At 40.8% G+C, this 20,055-nt stretch overlaps 1 protein-coding gene and 1 non-coding gene across 2 annotated transcripts; both read left to right on the top strand.

Moving 5' to 3' along the window:
* Window positions 1-520: 520 nt before the first annotated feature.
* Window positions 521-16,211, top strand: ahcy (adenosylhomocysteinase). Its single transcript, XM_076156501.1, has 11 exons — window positions 521-678; window positions 4,860-5,050; window positions 7,925-8,000; window positions 9,217-9,369; window positions 10,543-10,655; window positions 12,245-12,452; window positions 12,566-12,653; window positions 12,975-13,092; window positions 13,184-13,306; window positions 13,790-13,861; window positions 15,007-16,211. The coding sequence occupies exons 1-11, from the start codon at window positions 651-653 to the stop codon at window positions 15,136-15,138; spliced, it is 1,302 nt and encodes a 433-aa protein (XP_076012616.1). The 5' UTR covers window positions 521-650; the 3' UTR covers window positions 15,139-16,211.
* On the top strand, window positions 10,144-10,249 carry LOC143005581 (small nucleolar RNA SNORA17). Its single transcript, XR_012964076.1, has one exon. It is a non-coding gene; the product is annotated as a small nucleolar RNA SNORA17 (small nucleolar RNA).
* Window positions 16,212-20,055: the final 3,844 nt, after the last annotated feature.

A 20,055-nucleotide genomic window follows, 5' to 3' on the forward strand; every position in this document is an offset into this window, starting at 1 on the left:
AACACATTCACCTGTAAACACACTCTAGTCCATTGCTACACATACAAAGTAGTATATATAATTAACTCAAAGTAAAAGTAAGGGTTTTTGGGATAATCTGTAGGTAGCCTATTTCCCAACACCACTTGGAACGACAGTTGGAAAACTACCGTCGTAAAACGCTGATCTGACGCTGATGCGGAAAGTAAATACTGCATTTTTGTCGCAAAATCGACGTGCATTGTGGGAAATGTATTGTAGTTTACGGATAATGTACGCTTGTAAGCAGCATTGACGTTTATTTTGCTTCCGCGGCCACAAAAAATGTGGCGGCCCGCGGGCCATTAGTTTGACACATATGCTTTGGGATAACGGAGTCCTCTCCTCACAACTCTCTCTCACTCATTCGCTGTCTCATTCTAGTCGCCGTTCTCGGCTGACCCGCCCACATATAATCTTAGCCAATCATATCACTCATACTCGGGGCGGAAAGCTACCGCAGCCAATAGAGGCCCAGAAAGCCAAGAAGGCGACACCGCCCCCTGTTGTAGACTAGGCTGCAATGGGTCCGCAGGATAAAACCGACCCGTCTAATTTCTACCGTTCCCTCTCTGCCTCCCTCCTCCTGCTGTACACACCACTCAGCGCGCCCCCTACGCAACAAAACAATCATGTCTGAGAAACTTCCCTTCAAAGTTGGTAAGTATATTTAGTTGTATGGCTTCACTTATGCGTGAAGTTTAGAAAAGTATAGCACTCTTTTGGCTAGCTTGTAAGCATCGTACGGGAAAACAGTTTTTCCAGCATGGGCCTCTAGCAAATCGTTTAGTAAAGCCTATACATGTTATCAAATTGGTTTAAACTAAAATCGGGCTTAGTGGCTAACATACTGTGCACACGAGATGTTTGTTCAAATGTAACAGCTGGTGCATTCGTTATTTGTGTTTGTTGTAGCTTGTCAGTTGTCAGTCTTCCGCACGGACAGCATATGCTGAGCACCTCCATGTGAGAATGAAACGGATGGAATAGCCGCTTGCGCCTGAGGTCCACTGGTTATTGTAGTTTCTTGACAGCGTTGCTAGGTAGGCAACTTGTATTTGTGGTCTACATTTCCCGTGATGCTTTGCGACCATGCCGACAGTTTCTGTGTGAGTGACGGGAGCAGGTAAAGAAGGCGTCTGCTACTTTTTACACGTGGTAAACTGCTGCTTTCCCTTGTAATGCCGTTGGAGGAATTACATCATGTATAAATCAAGAATGAAATCACATTTTTTTATTCTAATTCTCTAATCTGGCTTCATTTATATGCATTTATAATGACCCCATTTTGATCAGTGATAACTAACTTACCCCTCCTAACTAGGGACTTGAAGCAGAAACAGCTCAAGATCTCTAAAGTGACCAGAAATCAGATCCGCTGTGTTGTAAATGCGAGTATTAACATTAGTAGCATGTTGGCCAAAGAAAGAAAACCCACATAGGTTTGCGTACAGACTGCAGGGCCTGCTTGGAGGAAGACACTGTGCTGTGAGACGAAATTGCTACAGGGCAACAAGTTAAACGTTTCATTTGTGTCAGTGTTTGACCCTACTTCTGCACCTGTTTGTGTATTGCCTTTGTTTGTCTTAGCATAAGATGGCAAAAAGAAAACGGTTTTCCAAATTCATCCTGAGGGTTTGAGGTCCTTCTCCTTATGCTGATGCACCACAGCCAGTCTGTAACAAGTCAACCCAACACTATACTGAAAAATTGTTGAACTTTTCATATCAGAAATTCAGATTATATCATGAAATGCATTTTAGTATTCTTAATGATTGATTGTGTCTATTTGCATTCTTTGTTGATCATTTACGCTTACAGATACATCTCCATTCCTTGAGCCAAACAAACATGGTGCTCCTTTTACTTTAATTCAGTAAAAAGTTAATTGTACAGAGGAATGACTGATTAACCAACACATTTTATTTAGTCGGGGGGAGGGGGGGAAATAGTGTTGTTGCCGCTAATTTGCACCTGGAACCTTTGGGAAAAACAACATTTTGGTGTTGACTCCACATTTACATTGTGGACATACCAATTGAAAGTAAATTTGTCATTTTTTTCTGTAAAATATTGGTTGGCTCTGTGAGTAACTGTAGAAGTTGCACAATGTCCTGATAACTGGAGGTGAAAGTACATGCACCTTAACGGACTCCGTGCAGTCAGTGTCGAGGTTAGAACAGTGGCTCGAGCCTCAATCTGATCAACCCGAATCCATTCTCATCTCATGTTGTGTTTTTAGGACATTTTCAAAAAATGTATTGCCTTAATTGGATAATTGAATAATCAAGTTTTTGTATGAACTGAGTCAAGTATGTTTGCATGTACGGAATTCACTAATTCTATGCAAGTATAAGCAAATGACTTATTGCATCTTCGTACTCCAAACTTGTGCCAGAATTTCTGTAAAAGAAACGATTAGCACTTCACCTGACCAGTCAATCCAGTGCAACACGGGAACCTGGATTTCGTAACCCGTAACTCGGGACATAGAGGCCTCGGGGATATGAACTTACTGTAGGTTTGTTCTGTTCTTTCAACAAACTGTTTCTTGTGACAAATGCAAATATTTGATGATGCATTTGCAAAATCCACATCCTGGTTAAATAGATGGATTCGGACTGTTGGGGTGGTATAGTTCAATAAGTTAACACAGTCTAGGAATTGGAAGGTTCCTAGTTGGACTCTGGCTACGCATAGGGAGCTTGTCGAAGTGGCGTTTGCCATCAGTGTATGACCGGGTCAATGTGAGGTCAATGTAGGTGAAGTCAGTGCTTGGGTAAAAGCCACATAAGTACAGACAATAAATGCACTGTTGCATTTCAATTGCATATGACGTATGAATGACATCTCAGCATTTTTTACCTGCAAGAATTGACTTTTCCACTACTTCCAACCACTACTTTTGACAAACATTCTAAGACTATGACGATTTTTGCTTATCCATTCAACCAAACAAACAAAAACACATTTCTCATGTTTTTAGATAAGTGTTCACTCACAAAAATTTAAAACTGACAAGAACACTATTCTCAAAGGAAGAATTTAATTTAAAGTTAGCTGGGCCAGGTTGAAGGATACAAAGTGTTATGGGGTTGGATTGCTGCTGGGTCTTAAACAGAGCAGAGTTAAATTTTAACGTTGTTGATGTCAATTTCCAGTTTCACCCCGGGGAGTCCACATTGATATATTCTGGTTCGGTTATACATGTATTTAATACTTGGTTAAAATGAACCCTCGGTTAAATTCTGATGTAAGTGATACCCATATTTCACTAATGCTAGTGGTCCAAAATGATGTGGAAGCCTTATTCCCCTATACTGTAATTCACTGCATGTTTACAATTGGGTGCCTGCTTGGAGGAAGACACTGTGCTGTGAGACGAAATTGCTACAGGGCAACAAGTTAAACGTTTCATTTGTGTCAGTGTTTGACCCTACTTCTGCACCTGTTTGTGTATTGCCTTTGTTTGTCTTAGCATAAGATGGCAAAAAGAAAACGGTTTTCCAAATTCATCCTGAGGGTTTGAGGTCCATCTCCTTATGCTGATGCACCACAGCCAGTCTGTAACAAGTCAACCCAACACTATACTGAAAAATTGTTGAACTTTTCATTTTAAAAATTCAGATTATATCACGAAATGCATTTTAGTATTCTTAATGATTGATTGTGTCTATTTGCATTCTTTGTTGATCATTTACGCTTACAGATACATCTCCATTCCTTGAGCCAAACAAACATGGTGCTCCTTTTACTTTAATTCAGTAAGAAGTTAATTGTACAGAGGAATGACTGATTAACCAACACATTTTATTTAGTCGGGGGGAGGGGGGGAAATAGTGTTGTTGCCGCTAATTTGCACCTGGAACCTTTGGGAAAAACAACATTTTGGTGTTGACTCCACATTTACATTGTGGACATACCAATTGAAAGTAAATTTGTCATTTTTTTCTGTAAAATATTGGTTGGCTCTGTGAGTAACTGTAGAAGTTGCACAATGTCCTGCTAACTGATAACTGGAGGTGAAAGTACATGCACCTTAACTGACTGTGCAGTCAGTGTCGAGGTTAGAACAGTGGCTCGAGCCTCAATCTGATCAACCTGAATCCATTCTCATCTCATGTTGTGTTTTTATGACATTTTGGAAAAAATGTATTGCCTTAATTGGATAATTGAATAATCAAGTTTTTGTATGAACTGAGTCAAGTATGTTTGCATGTACGGAATTCACTAATTCTATGCAAGTATAAGCAAATGACTTATTGCATCTTCGTACTCCAAACTTGTGCCAGAATTTCTGTAAAAGAAACGATTAGCACTTCACCTGACCAGTCAATCCAGTGCAACACGGGAACCTGGATTTCGTAACCCGTAACTCGGGACATAGAGGCCTCGGGGATATGAACTTACTGTAGGTTTGTTCTGTTCTTTCAACAAACTGTTTCGTGTGACAAATGCAAATATTTGATGATGCATTTGCAAAATCCACATCCTGGTTAAATAGATGGATTCGAACTGTTGGGGTGGTATAGTTCAATAAGTTAACACAGTCTTAAAACAGGTTAAAATTAACCCTCGGTTAAATTCTGATGTAAGTGATACCCATATTTCACTAATGCTAGTGGTCCAAAATGATGTGAAAGCCTTATTCCCCTATACTGTAATTCACTGCATGTTTACAATTGGGTCGGCCACCACATTTTGGTTTTTACACCAGACAATATCTTGCTGAAAGACCACTAACAATCTGAGTGGAGGGGGAAGAACAAACAAAATAGAATTTTTTTTGTTAAACATTTGTTAAATCGGAGGTACTCACATACAAACGCTTTCTCTCCTAGCTGACATCAGCCTCGCTGAATGGGGGCGTAAGGCCATCGACATCGCTGAGAATGAGATGCCTGGTCTGATGAAAATGAGGGAGAAGTACGGCCAGTCCAAGCCGCTGAAAGGCGCCCGCATCGCCGGCTGCCTCCACATGACCCTGCAGACTGCTGTACTCATCGAGACCCTTACTGCCCTCGGAGCTGAGGTACCATCTGCTTCTAACGCTTTGGAGTATCGAGTAACCCAATACAGTAGCGACTTTCCTGTAAATAAGACCATGGTAGAAAAAGAGTAGAGGATTCTTGTAGATAAAATATCACATCATTGTCTTGTTCTTTGCGATGAAGTTGCCTTTCAGGTCACAGTGATGAATCTGGATTCCTTTAAGTTCCAGTAAAAGTGGCTTCAAATGGAAGTCCTTTCAAATTTTTCCTCAAGAATGGTCGACTGGGTTATCCTTCCACATCTAAGCACTGAAAAGGAAATGAAAATGACAAACTATGTAATGGACCCTTTACCGTTTAAATGTGCTTTGTCATATGAGGAGCAAGACTATTTCTCTCACAGCAATACAACAATTTATCAATGCTTCAGCAAAACACAGAATTTGGCAAAGCTGAGCAAGTGAGCCATTTTAACTTGAACAAAGGTACAACTTGGTATGACAAAACTACCATGCTGTTGAATAATTTAGATCTCTGCCCTTTTGCTTTAATTTGACCACTTGCTGTAACATGTTGTTCTGCTGTGTGTTGTACATTCATAGGCCAGTTTCTGATCTCTTTTCCAGTCACTGTAGCAGTCTCGCAGCCATTGCTACTTAAAGTAACTGCTATTTTCTGAACAGTCACGTGGAGCAGTTTCACATTAAATGCCTTGCTAAACTGCACTAAAGTACAGAGCAGTTTACTCATTATCCCCGGTATGTCTCAAGGCCACTGCTGTTTTATCTCTCACCAAAACTGGTCACATCTGCCTGCAACCAGCACCCTTAGAACCAGCGCACAGTGTAATATTTGAGGCGGCTGAGGGACTCGGATCAATCCGGAGATTTCCAGCTCTAGTTAATGACTAAAGCAGTGGTTCCCAAAGTGTGGGGGGGGGCGCAGGGAGGGCAGGACAAGAGAGAAAATTGGTTTAAAGCAGAAATGCTGTTACACAGTAAAAGTTGCACATTATCACACTGTTAGGCTTTTAACGATTTCACTGTAAAGGTGATGAAAGGTTTTGTTAAATAACAAGTTGCAGTTTTATGAATATCAATTTTTGAAATAAATTCCAGTGGAGTTTGGAAGCTAAAGATGTGTGTGTGTGTGTGTGCGCGTGGGCATGTTGGGGGATCGGCTCCCATCGTTTGCTAGCGACACATCACACCCTGCTAGCCAGCCGGAAAGTCCCGTGAAAAGTTGCTGTGGGCTTTGGTGAAGTGGCGCTCCACAGACACCGCTCGCACCGCAAATGAGACACGCACACACTTGTCATTCACATTCGTACTTTTTTTAATTCCTCATGAAAATAGCATTTGTTGGGGCGGTCATCGTCAAATCTAGTGTGCGCTTGCTAGCCGAATGTTACGGTGTCACATAACCAAACTTGACAGCAGTGTCATTTGTTGGACTGACAGCTGATTGGCTTATAATTGTTTTGTGACAAAAGGGGGCGGGTTGTCTGTGAATTTGATTGGATAGCACATTAAACAGCTTTACCAAGTTACAAATTTTAAAATCATAATTTAATAATGATAAAAAAACTCAATTGAGTCTCCTGGAGCTGAATTGGTGTGTCGGATTTGCCAACTGGTGATGTTTGTTAGCAGTTTCATGTTTCTGACGGTCTTTTGCAGGCAGAGGCATATCTTTAATCTGTTTTTGTCTGAGAATAGATACTCTGCTATTTAAATGAACAACTCTTTCATGTATTCACCCTCTGCCAACTGCTCTCAGCGCTGTGCTATCTCCTGAGCATCAAGCAGCAGCAGCGTAGTGGAGTTAGGAGATTTGATACAATTACAGCACATTTGCTCTGAGTCTGTCGCTCTTTCTCTCATCCGCAGTGGAAATGCACTGGGCAGTACACGGTGGCTATGACGCACATTTCAGTTGACAGAATTTTTTTTTTTTTTTTGCAATTTGTTTTTATTGAAGCAGATATTGTACATGACATTGTGCATACAGGTTCAAGGGGATTTTGGAGATCATTTTAGAGAGAGAGAGGAAAAATACAAGTGGGCTGGATTTGCAATGAAGTCATAGGGTACATACAGAACTTACAGGATGATGTCAAACAGCAATGTAGGTTAGAACAAATCACATCATAGGTTGTGATAGATAGAGAGAGAGAGAAAGGGGAGAGACAAACAGCAAATGAAAAAAAACCCCAAAGAGATGGCATCCCGCCCCGAAACCCCACCCAACCCCACATTCATACAACCCCGCATTCACACACCCCCGTCCTGGACTGCCTGAAATGCAAAATAAAATGATAAAATAAAAAGGATCTGATCTGTGTTCTCGTAATCAGTCACTGGTCTGGCATAGCCTGTAGATCTGTGAAATAGGAGAGGAAAGGTTGCCATCTCTGATAGAATTTATCAGTGTTGTTCCTCATAGTGCATTTTATTTTCTCGAGTCTAAGAAAGTACATTGTATCCTTAAGCCATTGCGAAATAGAGGGAGGGGTGAGGGATTTCCAATGTAGGAGCAGGCGTCGCCTGGCAAGCAAAGAGGTGAACATGATTTCCTTTTGTGGGAAAAGTTGACGAAAATTTTAAAACATTTTCTTAATTAGGTGTATAAGCTGCATATTTCTACATTTGGAGAATGTACACTTCTGACCATTATACATGATGACGTGAAAATGTTCTATATTATGCTTTGTCAAAGCCACAGGTAGCCAGCCACTGGGATGGGGCAAAAGAGCTGCATGCTGCACCCTTTTGACATAAGGGCAACTAATTCAGCTACAGTTGAGGCTGGGGGAATTAGTGGTTGCCATTTGTTCTAGCTAATGTACAAAGTATGTACAGTGTAACAATGAACACTTTAAGACCGTTAATCCTCATCCTGACATCCTTTCCCAGGTCCAGTGGTCCAGCTGTAACATCTTCTCCACTCAGGATCATGCTGCTGCTGCCATCGCCAAAGCTGGAATCCCAGGTAACACCGTCTGTGTTTGTATGGTACCGTCTCTGGTTTAATACACGTAAAAACACTCTTAAGTAAAGATATCTTAATCAGACATTAATACAGACTAAAGTCATGCTGAGTGTTGGCGCTGTTCAGAGCATCCTGACAGGCAACACCAGCCCTTAGTCTGCTCCAGATAGCAGGTGGTGGTCAGTCAGCTGAGCGCACTACTGGAACTGTGCTGTACTGAGGTTTAGATCCAGAGCCTGCAGGATCATGAAGGAGTTTCTTCCCACAAGTCATAAGAGTGGTCAATGCTGCATTTGACCTTTGCACGTTTATAATGGTTTCCCATTGGGATAGCATGTAAATCTCCTTTTTGACTTATCAGCAGACATATTTACAGCAGATGAGTTGGTCCTCATGGAACAATTTTGGGTGCAGTGAGCGTAGCTTCAGCACAAACCGCCTTTTCAGCACTTAAAAAAACATTAAACAGACAACAACACTGTATTCATTTAGTCTATTCCTCATAAGTCTGGAGAACAGAGCTCTCTACCGCTTTTCCACAGATATGCGGTTTTAACATGATATTTACTATGGTTAACCAAACATTACACAAAGTAATCGACCTGTTTCACTGTTAACCACAGCTGTTTGGATTAGGTTGCTTATCTAACAAAAGAGGGATAGAAGTGGGAGAGTCAGCAGGTCCCCTACATAAGATTGAAGACCCCCGTGCAGCTTTTTACATTTTAAATAAACCACATCCAAAATAATGTCAGTCCTATTTAATTTGGAATAAATAATGGTGGATGTTGTCAGTTTAAACTTATCTATGAAAGTCATTTCTTTATTTTCTTATCGGAATGGGACCAACACTTTGCCATGTCTGAAACAAGTTTAAGGTAATGTCTTTGTAGTGGTAGTGGCATTGTGTTGAGGCCTTTCTGAATGCATTTAGAAAGACGGCTTCTCTCAAAATGTCTTAATGTTGTGGTTCTTATATGCCCATGTTGATGGATTCGTGCCCCTTCGTGCGTGCGTGTGTGTCGTATAGAGAATGGTGCTGCTCTGCACTGGGATCCTGATTGACACAAGGACTTAGCGTGATTCACACCACCCACAATTAACAAAATGAGTGAACATAATGCTATACCAACTAGTTTGTCTAAAATGATGTTGAATATGAGTGAACATGGCGAATACACATGGCATAACGTCTTTTGTGCATTTCTCTGTCCAGTCTATGCATGGAAGGGTGAGACGGATGAGGAGTACGTGTGGTGCATTGAGCAGACTTTGTACTTCAAAGACGGTCAGCCCCTCAACCTGATCTTGGACGATGGAGGCGATCTCACCAACCTCATTCACCAGAAGTACTCCAAGCTGCTGACAGGTTGGTTTGTTTATACTCGCACACACCATTTATCACATGAGGTTGTCATTTTCTGAATTCAGAATAGACTTCATTCTCCTGTCATTTGACTCCAATAAGCCTAATTTTCGTAAAACTGTAACCAACTGTTGAACCGAAAGATTCTCGATATAACTTAAAGCCACCATAATGCAAAAGAAATGGAGCGATTCTTTGTGTTGATGGGGCATAAGACACAGCTTGCTCATATTCAATTATTGATTTAGGAGAAACTGACGAGGATAAATATGAAAAAGCGTCTTTTTAGCCCGTCAGCTGTAAACAAAACAGAATGTATTCAAGGCTTTGCCGCAGACATATACAGCTATCAAACATACAGGTATGAGCTCTAACAGAAACGTAGATCTGTCTAGAAAACTTTACCTTTACAACTACCTTTAGCTTCTTGGCACTAACGCTTGTTCTCTCCCGACAAGATCAGGTCTCATATGTATGTCGCTTTGGATTGAAGCGTCTGCCAAATGTAATGTAAATGCCTGCCTCTCGTATAATTATCTTTAGTCATTCGGGGTCTGAAGTTAAATTGGTTTGTGTGAGAAAAGCCAAGGTCAGTTTTTCCCTTCGCAGGTCTTATTAGTCTTAACACATTTCAGGTGTTTTCTGATCATTTCTAAATGAACAGTGAACCCTGTTCGTTACTAACTTAACACTATGTCCAGCAAACAGAAATACTAAATTTTCTCTTAAAAAAGAAAAGACAAAGCATCATAATCTTACTCTGTTGTCATTGGATTTTATGCCCCTTGAGGCGTTGCAGCCCGACTGTTGGTGTTGTGGCTGTACTGTGTCATAAGGCGGCAGAAAGGGAATGGTGGTGGTCTCTACTTACATTACGGTCATTTAGCAGACGCTTTTATACAAAGTGCGTTCTACTGGGACAAAATATTGGAATTGATGGTGCCTTTTGTTCCATTAAAAAAAAAAAAAAAAAAAGAAAGTGAATTTGTATTAGAGTATCCTCTGAGGGCACAGTCTGTTTTCGTTGGTCTTGGTGTTTGGTTGGACTCTTTCTTGTTGTGATTCACTTTGAGCCTCTATGAAAACCAATTGAGAGCCTTGGTGTGACCTAGCAAAGTTGCTGCTGAGCACAAGTTTGTCGATTAGTATTTTTATTTTTGTGACTTTGTTTTTCAGGTGTTCGTGGGGTGTCGGAGGAGACAACTACAGGCGTCCACAACCTGTACAAGATGTTGAAGAAGGGCGACCTGAAGATTCCAGCCATCAATGTTAATGACTCTGTCACCAAGGTAATGAATTATAGACCAGCTTTAAGAAAAAATGTTTTCACCTTTGTTATGAAATATTATAATACAGACCTGACTAGCTTTAGAGTGGCAATATGGGGATGTGACCACATTGCAAAATAAGATCCGTCCAACATGGCAATTAATGTTTGCATTAAATGTTTGCATTAAATGTTTGCATTGCGTTTTAGAACGTGCAGGTTCAGCGATGCCCTACTTTCACAGATTCATAAACACATCCTTTCTGTTTTGGGAGAATCCATGCCTAAATTTATAAACCCAAAAATAAAGCATTACTCTGCCTCCATAAAATATTATATATCGAATAATATTAAAATAAGATGTCTGTGAAGGTTAAGTCATCAAAGTCATGGTATCCAAGGTAAGTACGTCTTAGGCAACTGGGCTTTCTAATAAATGCTTGAAGACATTTCACCTCTCACCTGGAGGCGTCTTCAGTTTGGACAGACTGGTGGGGATTCCCAGGATTTAACCTCTGGGAGTCATAGTCGGGGTCATTGATACTACTTGTAGGTGTTTTCACTTTTATCAAACATCGCTATCAAAATAGTTTTTTTTTTTAAATATATAATAATAACTTTAATAGAATGTGAGTCCTCTGGGCACGACCCTTCAGATAGTGGATAATTGATCTAAGCCTCAAGGATTCACCATAAATTGTGACCTATCTGATCTAAATGATTAGATTAAATGGGAACAATTAAGGATTAGTTTTTGCCACCATGGGGGGCTAACCAGTCCAGCTCAAAGGGCCACAACAAAGCCCAACACCATTTTGAAGAGCTCACTGTTACCAGACCATCAATGGGATGAAATGGTTCAACATAACAAAAGAGCCATAAAGAAGAGATGACAGAGAATAAATCAAAATACACGAGAGCAAGGTGGCTGTAAAATAATCGGTCAAAAAATTTCCCCTGACAATACATAACTGATGGGAAAAGAACCAGAAACAAAAGACCATTGTTTGAGATTGTGTGTGTTGTAAGAATAAAAAGATGACGATGAAGTATTAACCCACAAGGGTAAAGTGCTTAAAGATTAACTAATAAAGAACTATAAACAAAAGTGCAGTGCGCAAGCAAGGCACAACAAGGAGCTGCCCAGTGACTGACAGAGAGCAGACAGGAAGAGGGGGAGCGAGAGATCGGCCCAACCCATAACAAGTGTTCACTGCACTAGCATACTTTCAGACAATGGTTTGAAAGTAGTAAAAGAGTAATTTGTATTCAAAAAAAGTTATTTATCCTTTATTTATATAGAGCCAAATCACGACAAACGTAATCTCGAGGCACTTCACCTACAGAGCATTTAATAGAAGCCCAACATTCCCCCACGAGCAAGCACTCGGCAACAGTGGCAAGGAAAGCTCCTCTTTAACTGGAGGAGACCTCAGGCAGAACTGGGCTCTACATGGGCGGCCATTGCAAGCGTCTTTTACAATGCATTGAAAGTTATTGCAATCCCAAAATTTTTAAACCCTGATTGCCGGAAGAGTAAGTGCTTAAATTGTCTTCTCTCCTCTCTGAGTAGAACTGTTAAATAGTATGAACATTCTCTTTCTCCTCTAGAGTAAATTCGACAACCTGTATGGTTGCAGAGAGAGCCTGATCGATGGCATCAAGCGAGCCACCGATGTGATGATTGCCGGTAAGGTGGCAGTGGTGGCAGGTTATGGTGACGTGGGCAAAGGCTGTGTCCAGGCTCTGCGTGGGTTCGGTGCTCGCGTCATTGTCACAGAGATTGACCCCATCAATGCTCTGCAGGCCGCCATGGAGGGTAGGTGACATCCAGACACAACTGTGAAAGAAATCATGATACTACATAAGATCAAGATTGACAGCATGCATGTAAGGCTGTATATGTTTAACAACCCAGCTGTCTCTATGAAGGTTATGAGGTTACCACCATGGATGAGGCCTGTAAGGAGGGAAACATCTTTGTCACCACCACTGGCTGTGAAAACATCATCATGGGACAGTAAGTCTGCCAAACTCACACTTTTATTTTTAGTAGTGTTTGGACTTGAAACAACCTGCACCCGACACTGCCTCTTTAAGCTGGTCTCAGTGTGATGCAGAGTGACTGGATAAGTGCAGTCATATGGCTAGGTTGATCATTGTGTTAAGATCAGTTGTTGCTAATCACACAGCAATGAATATTTTCCCATCTTTCCCAGCTCTATCTACACCTCATTTCATGTGTGTTCAGCCAATCAAAATGTACCAAGTGTATACGCTACCTTACGACTGACATTACAACATAAGTCATTGTCTCTTTCACTTTATGTCCACCTATCAGTCACTTTGAGGAGATGAAGGATGATGCCATCGTGTGTAATATTGGGCACTTTGACTGTGAGATCGACATGAGCTGGCTCATCGCAAATGCTGCCAAGAAGATCAACATTAAGCCTCAGGTAAAGACACACACACACACACACACAGTAATAAGTATTATCTATATATATATATATTCGCTCAAAAATGGTCTTTCCCTTTCCTCCTCAGGTTGATCGGTTCCGCCTGAAGAACGGTCGTCACGTCATTGTCCTGGCTGAGGGCAGGCTGGTCAATCTGGGTTGTGCTATGGGACACCCCTCCTTCGTCATGAGCAACTCCTTCACCAATCAGGTTCGTGAGAAATAACATTTTCATACTACTCTTTATTACTCAGTCATGAGCAACACCATATTTTGTAGATTATGACAAAACATCATGTTTTCCAAATATTGCCTGGAAGCCTTCATATGTCTACTTCATTCTGAACCGAATGAGGTGTAGTCTTCATCACTAAACACAACATCAAAGCCCTTTCCTGCTGCTTGTATTAATTTGATACTGCAGATGAGGGCCTGACTGATCTGTTGCCAAGCCTATATCATTGAAACACGTTTGGTCAAGGTTAAATCACTCTTTTCTTTCCCTAAACGTTATGTAAACACCATGTAAACATTAGAATTGAAGTAAGACACCTTCACCTATCCTCACCTAGTGGACTCTCCTCATGCTCGGATGTCGGATGTTACAATAACCATATTGCTATTTGTAAATCACTATTATTACGACTATTTTTGGAACTTTTGTCTAATTGAAGCTGTAACTCCTTTCCTGCAGGTGTTGGCTCAGATTGAGCTGTGGGTGAACACAGAGAAATACCCGCTGGGAGTCTACTTCCTGCCCAAAAAGGTAAGATCACACCAAAGTATGGTGCAGTATTTCATTTATAAGGGTGTAGGGCTGCACCTAACAACTATTTTCTTAATGATAAATCTACAGATTATGTTTTTGATTTGTAGATTAATCTATAGATTATATTTATTACGCAATACAAGGCAATGTGATATTCAGAATAAATAACCGTGCAACCTCAAGTTTGGCAGCTCATCAGAAAATCATCTTAAATAGATATTAATATAGATAATTTCATATTTATTATATTTACATCAATATAAAATTAGTGCAATTTGAGTAACACAAGAATAACTAAAACTTGCAATCTGAATCAAATCTCAACACACTCTTATCCCTCCCTTCTCTCTTTCTCATGGGTGTCTGTGCGTCCTGAGTGAGACTGTAGCTGGCATTCAGCTCACTCATACATGACTGAATATGCCAAATATAAAAAAGGCCGAATAACAACGCATGATGTTAGCAGCGGTGCAGAAATGACTTAAAACATGGACGGTTACAAACTACGAACAGAAACACGGTCGGCATATTGATCATCCTAGTGTATCACGCTTGGTGGGCGGGACACAAAGTAAACAGTACTTACATCGCTGTCTTGCTGCCACCTTGACACCGCGCTCCGCAATGCTTTCGCCTCAGGTGTTGGTGCAGAGCAGTTGTACAGCTGCGAAAAAGCCATTTTGAATTTGCAGAGCTTTGTCTAGAGAGCCCCGTTGTGAGGTTGTACGTAAGGTGACAAGTACCTTGAGAAGCATTGACCAGCTTTTAATGTACCACATCAGTTAGAGGTTCATGACATAGCAGTTCAAATGAACGTCATGTAGCTATGTGTGAAGAGCTGCAACAAGATGCATACTACCACGGATACTCCAAATGTTCAGCCCACTACTAAAACAAAGTACTAAAATTTCCACCAATAGACTAAATAGTGGTGAGTGTGTTTAAACATGTTTCAGTATAAACTGAAATCTGGCCAAACTGGTGGCAAATGCAAGGAAATTAAAACTTGGAAATTAGCAGATTAATTTCATAAATATTTTGGCTCTGCTGTTCCTCCAGCTAGAAATAAAGTCTAATAAAATCTGTCTCTCCATACAAATATTCTTCCACATTTCTCAACCTCTTTCTCCTGACTCTTTTAGCTGGATGAGGAGGTGGCAGCAGCCCACTTGGACAAGCTGGGTGTGAAACTGACGAAGCTGACAGACAAGCAGGCCAAGTACCTGGGTCTGCCCCTTGAAGGACCCTTCAAACCAGACCACTACCGCTACTAAGCACCTCCTAGCAGGGGATGAGGAACAAACATCGTTGGAGGAGACCTGGCTAAAATAGTATTGGTGTTTGCTGCATTTGGGTGTTAAGTGAGAGCATTTGGGGCCAGGTTGCTCTGTGGATGACATGTTGGCTTTGGTCTCCCAAATTATAAGAATTCAGGAAGAATTTTTTTCTTCTCCCAAAAGGCTGCAGAAAGTATTTTCCAATTTATTTGCATCTTCTGTCTTGTTAAAGCAACTGGCCACCGCTGCAGTTGGCACAAACGCCATTTCGTTACACTTTTCTGTGGCATAAATGTGCATAAATACAAATCACAGAAATACCATGCTAACAATTTCTAAATTGAAGCCGAGACGTTTGTGTGATTTTGATCTTGTTCCTTCTTGGCATCTCTAACCAACACCTTATCCATCTTACCTGAAATATACCTGTACTTTGCTCTATCACCATCATAGTCCACCCTTTTGCCACAATACACTCAATTTTTCCAGCCTTCTCTTTTTAATGATCAGCGTCCTACTGGGACTCCATTGATTGTTACTGCCAGAGACGATTCCTGTCGTTTCCTCTTTAATGTAATTATGATATAAACCCCCAGTTGTCTGTTCTCTGAGCCTCAAGTATCTTGGGTGTTTGAGGCAGATGTAGGCCTGATTCTGGTGTATTTGTGTTATAATAACTTGAATTGACCCTTGATGGGCAGTATGATACACATACTGCAGACTTTGATTAAATGCTGGGTGTATTGATTGAAAAGTTGCTGCTAAAGGAACCAAAGAACATCTTAATTTGACTTCCTTGCTTATAAAATGGATTATGATTTCTGTTGCCTTTTGCTTTTATTCTTACTGTAACTATTTAAATTGACTTGAATTACCACAGGAAAATGGCCCCCAATTCTTGTAAATGGTCACTTAAGCTCATTCTATTCTTCTGTTGCCGGTGTCAGCCTTTTGGGTTTGTGTGATTAAAGCGGTAGCCATGGTTCTTGACGGTTGTCTTGAGTTCAACTGTTTTTCATTAAGGCTTGGAGCGCTGCAAAGCGTCTTTAATAAAAATTGTTGGCTCTGGATTGTAATTTGTCATTTGGTGTTTTTTATTGAGACATTTGTATCTAGACCAGTGGTTCTTAACCTTATTGGATGTACTGAACCCTTCAAGCTTCATCAGTGCATTCAGCGAACCCTTTGTAATTAGAAAAATAAAATATGATTTCTTCAAAACTTAGGTATATATTTTACTAGTGCATCAGTTGCACACAAAATCACTGCTCAAAGAACAAAACATGAATTTCACACAAAACCATAACTCAATGAATATTTACTGCAAATCAATGTGACTTTTGCTGTTACCTATTAGATACCTTATGAGAAGTTCAGAAATGCGCCGCTTCACCTTGGAAAGTGCCTCTCATATCATTTTCGCAAGTCTGTTCCTTTTCTTAGTTTTCATGTCTACCATCCTCGAAAAGGGTTGCTCGCAAAGATAGGTTGTAACAAACGGTGTGACTATCGCAAGGGCTTTCTCAGCAATAAAAGGGTATGGTACGATTTGGTGAAACCAAAACATTGAGGGCGTTGTTGTTCTGATGAGTTGCTGTTGAAGCTGACTCTGCTGAAGATGAATGATTTCGTCGAGGTATTCAGCGTTTACATCTGCTGTGAACGGCTGTCACCCATGCTGGATATGACTCTGTTCTGTTCTTTACAATTTTAATTAAAAAAAAGATTGTTTTCACGGCATATTCCGCCGAAGGCCCACTATGTTGAAACAACTCTCTCTCTGTTGTATTTCCTTCTGGCTATCACCGTCACATCAATCTCCACTTTTTTGCCGGGACTTCCAATTTAAGTTACCTAATCATCATTGTTTTGAACAAGGAAGTCCCAAAGAAACTGACCAGTCGGTAAGTGTACTTGGGTTTTACATTCAGCTCAACGGCCAGCATTTTTGAAGGGGCATTACGAGCCCATAGAAAAGTTAACAAAAGCAAGGCAAGTGAAGAACCCTCAAAAAAAATTCCCTTTCTTAAAGAAACCTCCTTTTTGTTGCATGGCTTGCTCATACAAGTCCATCGCAAGCCGTCAACAGTCTTTCCCTTTATTAAATTCAAAGGGTTTTGACAAGTTTTGCAATGTTTGTTTTTCTCCAATAATCCTCCATCCATATACAATTGAACTGGAGACTAATAGGTTTGACATAGTCAGACAAATCAAAGATGGATGTTTTATTTACTACGATGGGATGAAACTATTTTTTACCATTTGTAATCCAACACGGCGAAGAAAAATTGTGTTGCCAAATTGTCGGCAGCCAATGTTTTGACGGCCGACAAAAACAGCCCGACATTGCTAGTGTGAACCGGGCTATACTGTTTGTGTCTTGACCCCTGCCGAACCCCTGAGAATGACTCACTGAACCCCTGGGGTTCGATCGAACCTAGGTTGAGAACCACTGATCTAGACTTAATTAAAACAGCCACTTGATCACCTTTTTCTAAAGCACAGATTTCAGATAAGATTTCAGAATAACGTTTGGCTACATACACTGCCTGGTCTGCACAGTTCAGGTAAGATGATGTAGCGGGGGGCAGCTTTGCAGTGTTGATGGTGGGAGGTTACTTGGGGATGAGAAAATGGCAGGGTGTAAAGGATGCCCCACCGTCCCTCAGGGCGAGAATGGAGCTGAAAAACAGCTGACCCATGTAACCCACAATCAAGGGTGTGGAGCCCATAGGCCAGAGAAGTGGTCAGTCCAGTCGTGGGATGTAAAATGAGCAGATTAAGAACGATACAATTTGTGCGCATCATGGTGAGGTGGTGCCTCTCAAAATTGTAATTTTTTTCCTAGTAGCATTTGTTCCAAATGTGAGACAAACTTTCAGCTGAGGCTTAATTGTACTCAAAGACAACATGTAGAAAATCACGATATGAAGAGCAGCTGCCTTTAGATGGTTCAACAGGAGATTGGAAGTCGTATTGAGCACAAACAACCTTGTGTACACCCTAGAATGTTTGTTCAGATCTGTTGGAATGCCCCACATATAAACAGCAATGTTGGCACAAATGTTTCATTTGGAGAACTTGTATGGCTTTATCTCAGACTAAAGACAATAAAAAGGAGCAGATTTTTCAGTGGCGCAGTATTTCCAAGATGCTGCTTTGCTTTCCTTGTGAGTAGACCTTTCATCTGCCAGAACCTTGGGAACTTAAGGGTGGGGTCCTTTCTCTGTCAAACACAGTAATCTGGAGAATAGGAAGACAATACAGTGATTAAAGATTGTATTACCTCCTGGAGGAACATGGCCTTGTTCTGCAATGCATTCAGCTCGGCAGGGAAGTCTTAGAAGGGTACTGCCTGGTGAGAGCATCCTCCAACGCACACAAGCACGCACATGCACACACACGCACACCTTTAGGAGGCTGGAATTTTATTTTATAAACCAAATAATAGTGACAAAAAACCTACAGTGGAACTAATAAAAGTCCCCCACCACCGATCTAACCGATAACCAAATAATTCAATTAGGTAATGCTCTTTTATTCAATCACCAGGGAATCACCATCTTTCTTTACTTTCTGGCTTCTTTCAAATCTAGTTTTAAAGCACTTGGAAACGTAGAATGACTAATAAAACAGTCACATCAGAATGGAAATGAAGCATGGAAATGTGATGGCTGTGGATAGCTTTGACTATTAAACTTTCAGGAAAAACTTCTGCATCTTGCTTTGCCAGCTATTCTCCTGCTTTAAGTCACTCCATGTATCAAAATGAGAAACAGAATATCTTTATCTTCTCTTGGCCTCTTCAGAAATGAGCATGTGGCCTCCGACACCTGATTCACCTTTGCGGCCTGAAAGATGACTTGATTTAGTCAGTATGTTTCTGTATTTCCAGGAAAGCCTTCTGTAAATACGTAAGTGGATGGCAAACGGTGGGAATGGCCTTTAATGCACCAGCCATTTTAACAAACCCTATACTATGACACCGCATATTTTATGTTTTGTGCTGGTGTCCTGCATGGCCAAACTGGAGCTGCTCACTGCTTATTGGCTGCCCTGCGTCCATGGAGAGAGATTCCAAGGGCAAATTGTAGCCCTCACTCAAAATATCTCTCCTTGCACTTGGGTCTGTATGTTGTTTGCTGTATTTTTTCTCTTTTTGGTGCACCAATTCTGGCAAAAGTCCCCAGCCAATAGAATGGCAGGTGTTGCTTTGACCAATGTTATGATCACTGCTGACAGTCCATGTCAGCCAGTATTATCAAAACCAGCCCAAAGGGAGGTGGTATGCTAGACAGCTACTCTTAGCTAATGCAGTAAAAGTATGGAAACTGGAACATATTAAAGCTGTGCCTTTTTCATTCCAAAAGTGGTAATGAAAGTGATATCAGATTATCTGGACCCACATGAACACAATAAATACATGTCACACATCATCAATCACTTTTCACTGTTTGCCCTGAGAGAATTAATACCAGATGTATAAAAACTTCAAGTTCTTACTCTTTTTAATGTGTTTAAGTCCTTTGAGGTTTTATGTCTGGATATGTTGAGTTTCTTCAGTGAGAGAGAGAGAGAGAGAGAGAGAGAGAGAGAGAGAGAGAGAGAGAGAGAGAGAGAGAGAGAGAGAGAGTCTTTTGTGGGTGTTTTTCTATGTTAAATACCTTTTCCCATTTGGCTTCATGTTTAATGCAAATATAAACAAAACTCGTGGGCTTTATATTTATATAGAACATTTCCATTTGCGGTATGCATATAATTAACATCACATTGTTTTGAGCTTCTATGCTATATTCAGGGCTTTCTACAGTCTCATGTGACTCGACATGGCAGAGCGACTGATTTACTGGCCACAGCTTACAACACTTTTACAAGAGCACACATTTCAGTCATACACAACACAGCAACACACCC

Source organism: Genypterus blacodes, unplaced genomic scaffold (genome assembly GCF_046128005.1).
Source record: "Genypterus blacodes isolate CSIRO-AG114 ecotype Tasmania unplaced genomic scaffold, CSIRO-AGI_Gbla_v1 ptg000070l_1, whole genome shotgun sequence".
In the NCBI taxonomy this organism is placed as follows: Eukaryota; Metazoa; Chordata; class Actinopteri; order Ophidiiformes; family Ophidiidae; genus Genypterus; species Genypterus blacodes.